Genomic DNA, 14,128 nt, shown 5'->3' on the forward strand with positions numbered 1-14,128 from the left:
ATTCCACCATCGAGGGATAACAGCAGAGAAAGTTCTGTGTGGTGATTCTGTGCCACGTTGTGACGGGACCACCAGACATCGCTCGGTAGCAGAGCGCAGTGGTCGGGAGGGCGTTCCCCCTCTCTTGGGGAAGGGCGCCCCACTCGCCGGCTCAGCCATTGATGAAAACTCCGCAGACGCCTTCCTCATTTAACACGCGCTGCCGTTTCCTCCCGGGGAGAGCAGCCTACTTTCACTTCCATTTGCCCCGCACGTCGCTGCGCTTCCAATTTAAGAGCGCCCTTCCGGCGAGAACGTCGGCCCTCCGTCAAACCGAATCCTGGAGGACACTCTGACAAGGTGCACCCGGGATCTGCAAGCAAACACCGATTCTGAACGGATGACCTCAAGAGCTCGGCTGACTTATTCAAGCGCATTGCTGCTCTCTCCGACTGTTGGCATTTTGCTGACTTCAGGGGACGTTCACCTTGAAATGCCCCAAGTAGGGAGTATGCTGAAATGATTGCACTGAAAAAATCCTCTGTGGGCACTGAAATCCACCAAGAAGTTGTCCCAAGCACAGGGCACTGATAATAAGCCCTTGGTGTACAAAAATAATGCAACTGGATCCTAATTCTTTTCAATCTACTTATTGAAAATGCAGCTCAGGCCCTCAGCGGACAGTGGGAACTGCTTAAAAGAACTTCATGACACTTCCAACTCCCCTGTATCCCTCTGACACAGGCTGGCAATCGCTCGGCTCTAATTCCCAGAGCTGAAGCGGGTGGGCATACGGTAAAACAAAGTGAAATCTAATCAACAATCCAGTGCATTTAAAACAGCGCACAGAGCCAGAGCCCCAGTCCCCGAGAAGGAATGTGAGCCTCTGGCCTTATTTACGGCTGAAGATGGGATCCAAACAAAGCAAGAGGATAAACAAACAGTGTCCCAGGGACTCTCTGTGCTGTCGCCTCCCTGAAGCAGGCCATGTCTCCCTTCTGCGCGATCAAGGTCTGCATTTCAGGGAGCCAGGCATGGAGGCAGACTGAGGCGGAATGGAGGCGACCGACGGAGGCAACAGGACGGCGTAATGTCAGTGAAAGCGCAAGGAGCTGAAAGCTGTGCGGAACAGGCTTGCGGGAAAGCATTTGGTGAGAATGCGGAGGCTTGTCAGAGCTTGTGGACTCTCGTGCGGGCAGAGTTCCACACACTCCTACACACAAACGCACGCGCGTACAAGTACACGCACGCACATACAACCACGTGGGTGCACTCACACGAGCGCGCGCACACGCAAACGCACAAGCGTACACGCGCACACACGTACACCCACGTGGGTGCGCTCGCACACACACACACGTTCGAGCATGCGTACACACACATACACACACACTCGTGCACACACACACACACACGGCCTGGTGAGGGAGAGGACAGGTCGCGAGCTTGAGACGCGTGGAACATGACGGAATTCCTAAGATTCCACCCTGAATCTGGGAACGTGGGCTGCTGTGGGAGGCAGGGGGAAGGGGGGGGGGTTATGGGATTTCGGTCACTTCTGTGGAACTCATGGAATTTCCCTCTCTTCTATCTCCCATGAGGGAGGGGGTGGGGTGAGGAGAGGGGGGTGGGGCGAGGATGCCCTTTCCCACGCAGCACACAACCTCTCTCTGGAATGAATAGCGATGAAAATAGCAGGAAATAAAAGAGTTCAGAGCAGAGAAAAAGAGTGTGGACTTATGAACACAGCCAATGGAGTTCACTCCCCTGAACACAGCTGAACTTAGCGACACTGAAAATTAACCTCACTGATTTGAACTGAGCCACAACCAGCTGAAACAAACCAGGCCAAGGCAAGCCAAGCTGGAGCGGTTCTGTGATGGAGCATACCACTGAGCAGATCACATAAGATGATATGGGATCCCTAAAACAAGTGCACAGGGCTCCAGAGTTCCCTGCGAGCGGGAGACAAGAAGCTGTGATCTCCAAAGCCAGGTCTCCGTCACCCTCTTACATACACACAGACACACACATGCACTCACACACGCAGTGCATACTTACGCATTGCAGTATGGTCTCTTCTCAAAGCCTTTGTAATTCTTCATGTTTAGAGTCATTTTGCAGACCTCGCAGCTGAAACATCCTTTATGCCAGTACTGTGAGAAAACAGAGAGAGAGAGAGAGAGAGATTCATTGCATTTGTCCCACTTCCTACACTGTTCTCAGGGACTGGTGTAGCCTAGTGACTACAGCCAATCAGCCATTAAAGTTTTGGACCACTGACAAAAAATAATTTTTTTTTCCAAAGGACATTCTGAATGGTATGCGACTAGTGCCACATTTCCACATTTCTGCCATATTTCCACTCAGTGACTGTCCTCAAACAGTTCCTTCTTTACTGAAGACCATAACCTCAGGACAAACAGCGAGAGGCCGAGAGGCTGCTGCTCGTCTAACATGAGGCCGAGGGCACAGACTTCCTCTTCCTCTCCGTGTTTCTGCAGTTCAGCGGTGGTAAACACACCGCTCTCGAGCGGCGCTCTCTTCAGGAAGCGTCTCAAAGTCCAGCCGCCCAGAGCCCCCTCCGCAACACCCACTGCCTGACGAGCCACTCCCACCCTGTGCCACCACGGGCCAGCGTGCTCCAGTCACAAGACCACAGACAGAACCTAAAAAACTGCCAACTGAGGAAAATTTTTCAAATGGAATCAGACTGCACTACACTGCACTACAGTCCTGGTCTGCCACCAGCTATGTAATCCGTTCAGCCGGGAGCACAATTTACCTATTTTGTCTGATGAAATAAGGGAGAAGGTGGCTCATTACAGTGATTGATGTTTACGGCCTACCTAAAATAACACAATGAATCAGTTTAGCTTTAACTCAGCTGGTTTCTGCGGTTACTCTGTATATGAGCTTTCAACCGGTTTAGAAACTACAATCCATGCACAGCAGTGGTGTGTACTTCCCCAACAATTTCTTCTTTTTGGACAACATACTTTACTAAGTTTTAATAACTGATTCAGTAAACCCTCCAAGGTGCTGTGATATTTTTGATATGACCACTATGTAATATGTTTATTTGATAGGACTTAGAGATTCATTTGGAGTTTCCTGGAAAAAAGTAAGCAGCATTTGAAAATGCAAGAAAATATGTGCCTCACATATCCCAAAATGACTTTAGCTGTACGAGTGCATCAGTGTTTTCATTGGCAACATGCTGCTTTCACAGTGAAATGTAATGGCCGCTTACTGCTGGTTATTTAAAAGTCACATACTTTTAAATAACCAGCAGTGTTAGCTTGCTGTCTCAGGAACAGGTTTTACAAGCTTTTCTCCATGTTTGATTGCACTGCAAACATTGAACAGGTTTCTAACCACCAATCAGACATGTGTACCTAATCAACAAAGAAATGAAACTGAAAGTATTCAATATTGCACACCTAAGTAATCACAACCCACATTGCCCTTTTTCTTTCGGACGTTTAGTAAACTACTGGAGCTTGGCAAAGATCACAATGTTTACTTTCCCCTTTTTAAGGAGCAAGTGCAATGCAGTCACAACATACCCTTCCGTGCTCAAAGCTCGTCCTTAAGTTTAGCTTGCGGCACAGATACACAGGTGCTTTCTGGGAGATTTTTTTTTTCCTGCAGCTCTGTCACAAGCGTGTTGACCACACTGGCGGGCCCCACTTTAAGCCATTAAGACCTGCAGACACACACACTGCCTGCAGGGTCAGACCCACACACACAGAAAGGCAGAGGCGCAGAAAGCTCCTCATCCCTCTCTCTTTCTCTCCCTGCTTGTTGCCCTCATTCCCTCTCCCTCCCCCCTTCTCCCCCTTTCTTTTGAGTTTGGCGGCAGGCTCGGCTATGGCCTCAGGGTTGAGGCTGCAAGAGAGGCCAGAGGGGAAGACTGAGGGAGAGGATGAGGGAATGCTGTGTGTGTGTGTGTGTGTGTGTGTGAGAGAATGAGTGTGTGGAGGGGTGCAGTGCCAGAGAGTGAGGCAATAATCTGGCTGTTCTTGCCATCGCCAAGGGAAAGGAGGTTTGAGAGACAGCAGAGAGCTGGGGAGAGAGAGAGAGGGAGTCCAGATGAACATGGCTACAGAGCACGCTTCCACCACCACCTCCTCTCTTCTCTCTGCATTCATCTCCACATGACATCATTACATTTCATACATGCAACACACACCTACACACAGCCAGAAATACACTACACACAGAGCGCGGCACACGTGACACGCTGGCGGGGTACAAAAGACAACAGAGCAACACTCATCCTCTTGGCGCTGCTGCTGCTTCTTCCACTATCAAACTGAAGATGGGTACAAGGTCAGAGACCACTATCATTTTTCACTGCCCACCAGAGGAATTACATAGTACATGCTGCACATTACCGACACTGTCTGAACAGTAAACGGAGGGGGCAGGGCCTCCTTTGGGTTTCCTTCTCTTACAGACTCTGCAATGCCACCCAACAAGAGATAAGTGCGCAGCATTGGCTCTGAGCCTGAATTCAGCATTAACATCTATGGGTGTACGTAGCTGGGCCTTAGGTTAAACTTCATTGCAGGGTGTAAGAAGAGTCAGAAGAAGAAAGTACGGTCAAAGCAAAGATGACATCACTGCAATTGCACCCTCAGCTCCGTAACTTCTTTGCAGGTTTTGGTGCATTTCTGACCTTTGCGGAGCGTCTAATCAAATGAGCCGCCTACACTGCTGACCAGCAGAGAGAGGCTCCTGCTGACACAGGTCTGGCTCACAGTCAAAACACAGAGAACACTGCATCACCTGTGGGCAGTTTGATTCCCATGCCTTCTCCCTCTGCACCCCGCCCCTTCTGGCACCCTCCCTCCCTGTGGTACCAAGACACCTCCTCCAAACCACAGGAGCCCTGGGCACCAAGGCTATGCCAGGGATCTGCTAAGTGACACAGTTAGCAGTGGTTTGGAGGAGGTGTCAGACAACACAGAGTAGCAGAGGTGTACAGTTTAATGGAGGACCTAGACTTTGATCTTTTGGCTTCCTGAGCGGTATCACTCTGGGTCAGTCACAAAGGCACATAACTGAACTCTTGCTGTAATCACAAAGATGTTCAGAGTCTTGGCCTACCTTTTCGTGCTTTTTGAACTTGGCCTACAGTCAAATGTCGAACTGGACCCCATTCTTGCCTGCTGCCTCCTTCAAAGGGGGAAAAGTCTAGGAGATCCAGCGAAATCCACACTCAGACACCCCCCACCACACACACACACACACACACACACACACACACACACACACACACACACACACAGAGACCTGTTAAACAGGCCGCTCCCGGGGGGTGGCGCTTTCCCACTGAACGGAGCTCCCGCAGCTGGCCGGATAATGAGGACACTGCAGAGACGGAGCCCTAGAAAAAGAGGGAGTGTCTCCCTGTGCCGGCGCGGCGCTGAAGAAACTCCCTAAACGGGCCCGGTCAGCTGACCAATCCCTGCACTCAGCGGGCCCTGCGGCTACGGTAGAGCCGAGACACAGAGCGTGTGCGCTCACACACACACAAATGCACACACACACAAACATACACACAGGCACACACACACAGGCACACACACACAGACACAGGCACAGGTACACACACACAGGCACAGGCACAGGCACAGGCACACACACACACACACACACACAAACATACACACAGGCACACACACACAGGCACAGGCACAGGCACAGGCACAGGCACACACATACACACACAAACATACACACAGGCACACACACACACACACAGACACATACACACACACACACACACACACACACACACACACACACACACACACACACACACACAGACAGACACATACACACACACACACACATACAGACAGATGCATATATGCACACACACACACACACACACACACACACACACACACACACACACACAGACAGAGCAATAACCCACATGAAACTGACAGCGCGGGAGGCTGCGAGATGCACAGGAAATCTGCCTCATTCTCTATTTCGATACCAATTCCTGTCGTCTTACTGATGCAAGACTTTTACAAAAGGGAAGCGCAAGGCGGGCAGGCTGACAGTGCTTTGCTAACTGGGATGTGTTCTGCTTTTGGGCAGGTCGGCTCCTCTCTGTCTGCGCTTCACACTCTGCCCAGCTCTTACAGAGATAATGACCCGTGTGTGCGGCCGTGCATGCTGCTGAATCACCGGGGTCTGGACTGGACACGCTCACCGGAGTCTTGCGCGTCCCTTGCTCTGTGTCTGGACAGCAGTGTGTCAGAGGCTCCACTGTGTGAGTGTGTGTGTGAAGAAGTGGCCCGGAAGGCCTGAGAAAGCCGTGCTGCGGACACTGAAGTCCTGCTATTAGTGAGAAGGACCCTGTTGTCACCAAAGGGACGAGTGACCATGTCCTTGTTGGCTGAGCTTTCCAGAGGCTGACGCCTGCCACCTGTCCTGCCCATACCAAAAAAAAGACCAGCCCCTTCCCCCTCCCTCCCGCCAGAAAGACCTGAACACACCACATCTTATCCCAGGCCTGCAACACAAGCCAGGTGGGGTGTCCAGCTGAATCAGGAATGTTTTGGGGAGTCAGGTAATGGAGAGAGGGCGTGTGACCCACTTTCCGCCTCCCCCACCTGGACTGCAGCGACGCACCTGTCCTCCCGTACATGGCTGACTCCCCAAGGCTGAAAACTCCATTCAGTCAACTCTATCCTGAGTCGCCTGCACAGAACGGGCCCTTTCACAGCAAGCTGACTGAATCAGCCACAAGCTTCTGACTCACTATCTGAGTAGGTGCAAGGCAGGCTTTCAGTGCAATCAGTACATGACCACTCTAACCAATAGTAAAGGCCTATGTGAATGGTAACTGAATGAGCAGCAGAATCCAGTACTGACACTGTGCAATTGGTCAGCAATGTGGCTAACCGGCTCATGACTAACTGTCCATCCACTCTGAGTAAGCCAGGGTGCGGGGTGCTAATTTACATACATGTTTGAAAATCAATGGGGTGTGAAACTTATGCTCGTAGCAGCAGAACATAAGGAGCCCACAGATGCCAGAGGCCACACAATATTTGGCTGCAGCAGTTTGAAAATCAAACTCTGTGTCTCCATTTGCATCTGTAAGCTTGCAGCGCTCCTGTGTGCTGAAATGAAGGCGTGATCAACAGAGGAGTGTGTATTTTCAACAGCCTGTATCTCTCCAGTCAACAGGGAAACTCTTCTGCGTGTCCTTACTGGAGATGATGAGGCTCCATTGTACATTTCAACAGCATGTCTCAGTCAGCTGTCTGACAATAGAGCCATTCACACCCACGGGAAAACGCAGGTTGAGTCACTTTATTCTGTCAGTGTCAAAACGAAAGCAAACTGGCTTGGGTAACAAAGGCATCTCAGATTGCTTATTTGCAGTCCACCTCATAGGCTGTCTGAGCCACAGCTCCGTCCTCTGAGCTCAGCAAAGTTTTGAGGGTTCTGACAATGCGTATGGGGAAAAAAATAAATGACGAAGAGCTTCCGCTTTGGCCAGATACATTTTGAATTTCAATACCGTCAGACCAACTGCAACCACTCAGAAACACACAACTCAGTAACACACCCTGTTCCCACATCACTGTGTCCCTATCACACGCATCACCCTGTGTTCTTGCCTCATTGTGCCCTTATAAACACACTGCAGTGTCCCTACAGTTCAACTCCCACTGGTAGGCCTGCTCTAATGGAATTACACTCTCTCATACATGCACACACATGCACGCACACGCACACACACACAGTCAGAATGTTTTTAACATTCTGCCCTTTGACTCCACCCCATATGCCTCAAGCCCATCAGGGGTGCGTTTTTATTCACAGAGACCCAAAAGTTCAGTCTGAGGCTTGAACGATGGAGCACTGCTGGGTGGAGGCAGATCCAGCATCACAGGCACCTCTCTCAGCATGTCCTCAAACACAGGAGAAACCTGGGCTGGGACCTGAGCAACCTGCGGCCCAACAGGACGCGATAAAGCATGCGCCCGAGCGTGGAGAGAGACGAGCTCGCACGCGCTGGCAGCTCGTCAACACAAACAAAGGCTTAGCAGGCGTGGCTGGCGATCCGGCAGCCCCTCTCTGCGTGATTGGGGTAGCGCTCTCAGACACGCTGGCACTCAGCCCGACGCACTCAGTGTGAAAGGGGTGGGGGGGGGGGGGTGAGCTGCGGCAGGGCTGTGGCAGGGGACACAGCGGCACTGTCCTCATCTCAGGACAGGAAGTCCCCTCCTGGGTCTCCCCATGTGCTAGCGAAAGCCACCGCCAGAGTCTGGCACGTGTCCGTGTCGCCCTGAAGTCCCACACAGCCGGTTAGCGGAGCGTGCACGGCTGCGTTTAAATATTGATAAAGCTCTGGGAAAAACGAGGAGACCCTGGAGACAGCAGTCTGGTGGGGGAAGGCTTTCATATCCAGCCTGCGGACGCCCACATGCTGAAACACGAGCGCGCTAGCACACACCATACGTATCGACCTCAAAACAGAAACTTGCAAAGATTCGCAGCGCAAACACACATACGCGCACACTCATCAAAATGTGACGCGCGTCACAACATTGAACTGACCATGGCTGCAGGCAAATCAATAGACATGCTCAAGTGAGACACATTAATGACCAGGCACTCCCAGGTAGAGCCCTTCCATGAAGGACAAGTTGTACTGTCCTCACAACTTGACTTGTAAGTTCAAACAATTTTAGAGAGATTAAACCTCATTTTTCATGCTTAAAATTCTAAAGGTGGGAGCACTCATTACCACCAGTGGTAAATGAAGGCCTGCCCCTGCCAACAGACTGGATAAGCACAGTCTCATAACAACTTTCACCTCCTGTTCTTACGCGTCCTCACTTACACCCTACCCAATCTGGAATGTGGCTCTCCCCGCAGTTCAGGACAGAAAGTGTACAGTGTCTGGCCCAGCAGTGGAAGGCACCTTGTGTGGCTGTCCTGAAAACAGGTTTCCACAGCTGAAGAGAAAAACAGTTGGCTTCCACGTTTAGCATGACTTCACATGAACCTGGCGCCCTTTCCGGAATATTCCCTCCTGTATTGTTACTGTCACTGCAGAATTTCCCACTCCTCCTGCACTCGCTGACATGATGAAGAAAAAAGGACACCCAGCTGAAGGAAATGGGTTATCCTGCCATTAACGTGAGGATGAGTGCAGCAGAAGAATATCTGCAGGCCTCCTGACAGGGAATTTTACCTGGGAGAGTCAGGCTTATGCAATGTGCAGAGCTCCACTGTCCCCATGCATCTTCCCAGCAAATACACAATGATACACAAGCACTCAGGTGACTGGCCACCCTTATGCTTAAAGTCTAGAAAAACACACACTCCCTTTGGTCTCGCTTCTCTGCCTCACAGACAAGCACAACCTTACATAGCATGTTACTTCTTTTACTCAAATCCTTCACACTCTTAAAACAATCTTGGTCATCCTCATTTAAATTCCACTGCACCACCCTTCCAAGTATCTTGCTGAACAGCACTGACAGTGTATGCACACTCTCAGTTCACCAGGTGTCTCCATATTGTTCATGCTTCACTGGACGTTGTTGCCACGTGCAAAAAACAGTCATGTTCCTCCAGTCAAAGGTAAAAGATGTTGGTTCTTTTGAGCCCAGTACAGATAAACGGAATATGGACCCAAACCAATTTTTTTTCATAATCATGCACAAGTAAAACAACAGGGAAGTTTAGGCCTCCAAACAAAACAAGCAGCTCATACACGTAGTTCACAAAGTACTGTAATTTGCATTATTTGGGTTGTCTCTATCTCCACTGTCTATCCTTGAAGACAATGACAGGTGGCACAACCCTTAACCCATTCAGTATCAAATCTCCAATGAAATTTTAATGTCGTTGAAATGAATAAGCTTTTTCACGTACGTAGCACAGGCCTCACCTATTCCCCTCTTGCCTTGCCTACTGCGAGTAGCAATGATACCCTTCCGTACTAAACTATGCACAAAAGATAAGTTATGTTAACATATGACTGAAATACACCACGTTGGCATTTTTTTTTACAGCGGACTACGCCTCTGCATTTCAGTTGTGTCAAAAAATGAATGGCATATACCTTTCAGGGACCTTATTCAAAACATTTCCCTTTAGAGACTAAAGCACACCCACAACCTATTTGCACTTCCTGGTCGTCGAAAGTGTGAGTCCACAGACCTGCAAGGCACCTTGCAACAAACTACACAAAACCCTGGTTTGCCTTCAACTGTCATGTTCAAAGAACGGTTGATGTAATCGGTAAATAGAAGCAAGTGGCCAAAATAGCTACCTAATAACATAACTTGCTAGATAATAACATTGGTAGCAAGCCACCTTGCATATGGACAATCGCCGCAGATAGGCTTGGATAGAACCATACTCCCACACTGAATACATGAAATTAATTAAAAGTGAGGATGAAAACCAAAGAAACATTACAGGCTCAGCCACAGCTACAATAAGTATGATGCAAATACTGTAACGTTATTTACCTAGCTTTCTAAACTATGGCTGCCTACTTAGCTTGCAAGCTGCCTACACGTGTTGATAAGTGTAGTTAACAAACAAACAGGCTAACACTTTATGAAAGACCACCCGCATTGTTTTCAAGCTGGATAAATTTACAGCAAGCTATCTTGCTGGGTAAATCGCAGACATGATGTACTTCCTGGCCGTGGGAAATCAGGCCTTTCTCAGTGTTATCAGGCTAACACCCTTGAACAGGAAGCGGATAAACAAGCGTCGATTTCACTGCTCTCATGTAACTAGCAAGCCTTTTTGTTCTCAAAATGGTCCCCGTGTTGTACGATACTATTGGCGCATACAGCACTGTATCAGACAGAACCAAGAGGCTTGGGTACCCAACATCACCATGCAAGCCAGGCCAGACACTGCACGAATTCTGCTTGATCGTGCTAGGCTAGGTGTCTGACACGCGAAACTCCACCCGAAAATTGTGAAACAAGCCCATACTCTTACTTGCGCAAGCTATTCAGTTTCAACCACCTAGCCTCGGCTACGTTAGCTAGCAACATTTGGCCGCTGTAAAGCTAAAAAGGAAGCTAGCTAAGAAACTACTTCCAGCTCCGACTGTTACCTTGTTTCAGAAAAGCAACAGCTAACGTTATTTAACTATCAACCGTGTATCAAAGAGCACCGCTGTGTTATTTGCACATTCAGAGAAAATGATGCAGCACAGAAATTTCCTGCATTACCTTGTCCAGACAATTCACTTTTTCCGTGGGGTACACGACTCGGTTACATCTGCTACACAACGGATTCATCTTCGCACGGTACTGTATGTAGCTCAGCGATAAGATTTTTTAAAAAAGAAAGAAAAAATATATCGATGTAATCAATAGTCTTTGTAGACTACAAGACTCGCTTTTTAATTGATGTAATAGTCCACGTCCCAGAGCCTGCTGTAAGCTGCGGTCGCGCCGCTGGCTGTCAGTTTACGGATCTGCGAATACGGCGAGGGCGAGCGCAGCTCATTCGCTATTCTCTGCGTTCCTGACGCCGAGAATGGAAAGGGGCGGTAACTCGGAGCTCTATTCTGAAATCAGACCCTCAGCGAGTCAGCTCGCAACTGGCAGGTGGACAGGAGGTTATGCGTGTGTGCGTGTTCCTCTTTCTGTTTGTGAACAGAATAACTGAAAAAAAGTTACAATCGAACTGGATGAAAGTTGGTCTAATGATTGCTTATGCTAAGAAACAAGGAAGACATGATTTTGTTTTAGGGCTGTTGGGAAAACTGCAAAGGGTGGCGGTGTGCTGCATTCTACCGAGAGCCGCTGGAAACTAGTTGTTTTTAGCTAAACACATGATAGCTGCATATCTATTAAGTAACTTGCTAATGTAGTCTGACTAGTTGACATATTACATACATCATTGTGATGACATCATAGTTATCGCTATGCAGCGCAAAATGCTGTTAAAATGCTAAATGCATGTTATTTACCCAAATTCTAGTTTTCAGAGTTTGCGTTAGCTAGCGTTTTCCTACTGTGGTAAGTAAATACTTTAAGTGAACAAATGAGCTCTCCGTAGCTAAAGTCAGTTCTTTTGTGAAAGACTGCAGAAAAACTGGTGGGCTCCATCCGTATATAGACGGGTTGTCCCACTTTGGTTTTCGGCCTTTCTTGGAACTTCTAGAGAAGACAAAATACACGTTTTAGACAAACTGATGGTCATATTCAATACAACTAGCTTCAGTACAACAAATTCAATTACAACCCAGCCAGTTAAAACAAATATCACAAAGTGAAATTATTGCTAAAGGTGCTAAAAGTAAAATAAATAACCAGCTATATAAAGTTGGAAGCACCATTAATCAAGCAAACGTTCTTTCCCAGAAATTCTCTTTCCTTTGTTTTGAGCGACCTCTTGTGTAATGCATCAGAGCACCCCCCTTACCTCCTTTTCCCTTACTGATGACGAAGCAATCCCATATGTGCGGCTGCTGTTAGGTAGCCACGTAGCTGAATAAAATAAAACGAATAACAAATAAAGTATATATTTCGCTGGCTAACTACATATACGGTTGTCTGCTTGCTCATTAAAGCTCGCGAACTAGCTAACGTTTAACCATGGCGAGAAAGTTGGCAACAAGCATAGACTGCAGTTAGCCATTCAGCAAACTAACGTTTGATATTCATAAATGGGCGAGTAGTTAAAGGGTCTGGCACCACGTCAATTACGTAGCGAGTATAAAAGGACAATACGTTTATACAACATTTTAAAAATCATGAAGATTAGATTAGCTAACAAGAAATGAGAAGTGATAGGGCCGTCGTAACAGGTTGGGGGTATAGCTCAGTGGTAGAGCATTTGACTGCAGATCAAGAGGTCCCCGGTTCAAATCCGGGTGCCCCCTTCTTTTTAGGGCTATTCTTTAGGGCCGTACTAAATAAGTATTTACTGAAGCAAGTCCGGGGGTTATAATATGAGCAGTGTTGTCTTAAAACAAGTAGCAGCAACCAGCACGTCAGTTTTTGGTTGTACGAATTCAAAACAGCTATCAACATAGGTTGATATCAAAACTCGGGTCATAGGGCTGACCTGGCATCACGTTTTAACTCAACGAAGGAAAGCTGCACATTTACCGATGTGTGGACATGTCTTCACTTGATAGTTGTTTTGGAGATGGCCTGTTCCTGATATTACTTACTGAACATGACTTTAATCCCTTTGAATGTCCGAGAATTCCCATACTGATGTGGACTCATATAGAAGGCTGAATGTATGTCAAAATTTCCAGAATGCTTTTTAGCCTTTATTGGTAGTCAGCTTTGAGATAATTACTTTATATGATCAGCAGGGGATAAAATCGCTAATAAAGACAGAGAGGGTCTGTTTCCCATATGGAGAACAATTCTTTGCAGCCTAGTCTTTTGATATCCCAGACTTCAAATTATTCAGAGATTCAAACAAATCCAGAGCAATGTACAAATATCGTATTTATTTACATGAAACTATAAACAGTGGGAACATGTGTCATGAGCTGAAACAAAAATCATGTGACCATGCATATATAACCATGGCCAAATCATATGATCAATAATGGTTCAGCTTTTTCTAAATGCTGCTTTGTGGGTGCCCACTATACATTTTATGCAGTGTACACATGTTGAAGTCCTCTTCTTAACATGCTAATATGTGCAGCACTGTGGTGTTACTAGTTTGTGTTATTGTGTGCCATCTTAACATCATCACCACAGTTTCCTGGCAAAACTTTTTGTGAGAATCGATAATACATACAACTAGTTTTGTTTCGATATTTGGTTGACATCTTGACATTTTCACTCTTAATGCTGGAACACAACTCAAAAGGGAGTAATCAATTTAGCAACCATACAAATTTATTTTTAGTATTTCACCCCATTCGTTTAACTTGTTAAACTTGTTAAGTTTATACATACATCTTTTCTCTCTAAATATGTCGCATATGTTGGCCTGCAGCATGTAAAAGAATTTTAGAATTTTTTTAAAAATAAACTGCACTGACACAAATGAGTTTGGTTGTGAAGATTCTTTCTGTCTTCAATTCCAGAAATCTTTTGTTGATTTACAGTATTTATTCTTTCACACAGCTTCATAAATGTGTTTTAATGTT

General features: G+C 47.4%; 1 protein-coding gene and 1 non-coding gene across 2 annotated transcripts in view; one reads left to right on the plus strand and one right to left on the minus strand.

The window, feature by feature from the left end:
- The window catches only part of LOC118794431 (LIM and SH3 domain protein 1-like), a 29,057-nt gene extending 17,574 nt beyond the window's left edge, over positions 1–11,483 (minus strand). Inside the window, exons 1-2 of the mRNA XM_036552682.1 lie at positions 11,229–11,483; positions 2,041–2,135 (exon numbers count right to left, since the gene is read on the minus strand). Of these exons, the coding sequence (XP_036408575.1) occupies positions 2,041–2,135; positions 11,229–11,297 (164 nt within the window). The 5' untranslated portion in view covers positions 11,298–11,483. The remainder of the gene's footprint in view (positions 1–2,040; positions 2,136–11,228) is intronic.
- Positions 11,484–12,817: 1,334 nt separating this feature from the next.
- Positions 12,818–12,889, plus strand: trnac-gca. The gene has a single exon. It is a non-coding gene; the product is annotated as a tRNA-Cys (tRNA).
- Positions 12,890–14,128: the final 1,239 nt, after the last annotated feature.

The sequence above is a fragment of the Megalops cyprinoides genome, chromosome 19, assembly GCF_013368585.1.
Source record: "Megalops cyprinoides isolate fMegCyp1 chromosome 19, fMegCyp1.pri, whole genome shotgun sequence".
Lineage (NCBI taxonomy): Eukaryota > Metazoa > Chordata > Actinopteri > Elopiformes > Megalopidae > Megalops > Megalops cyprinoides.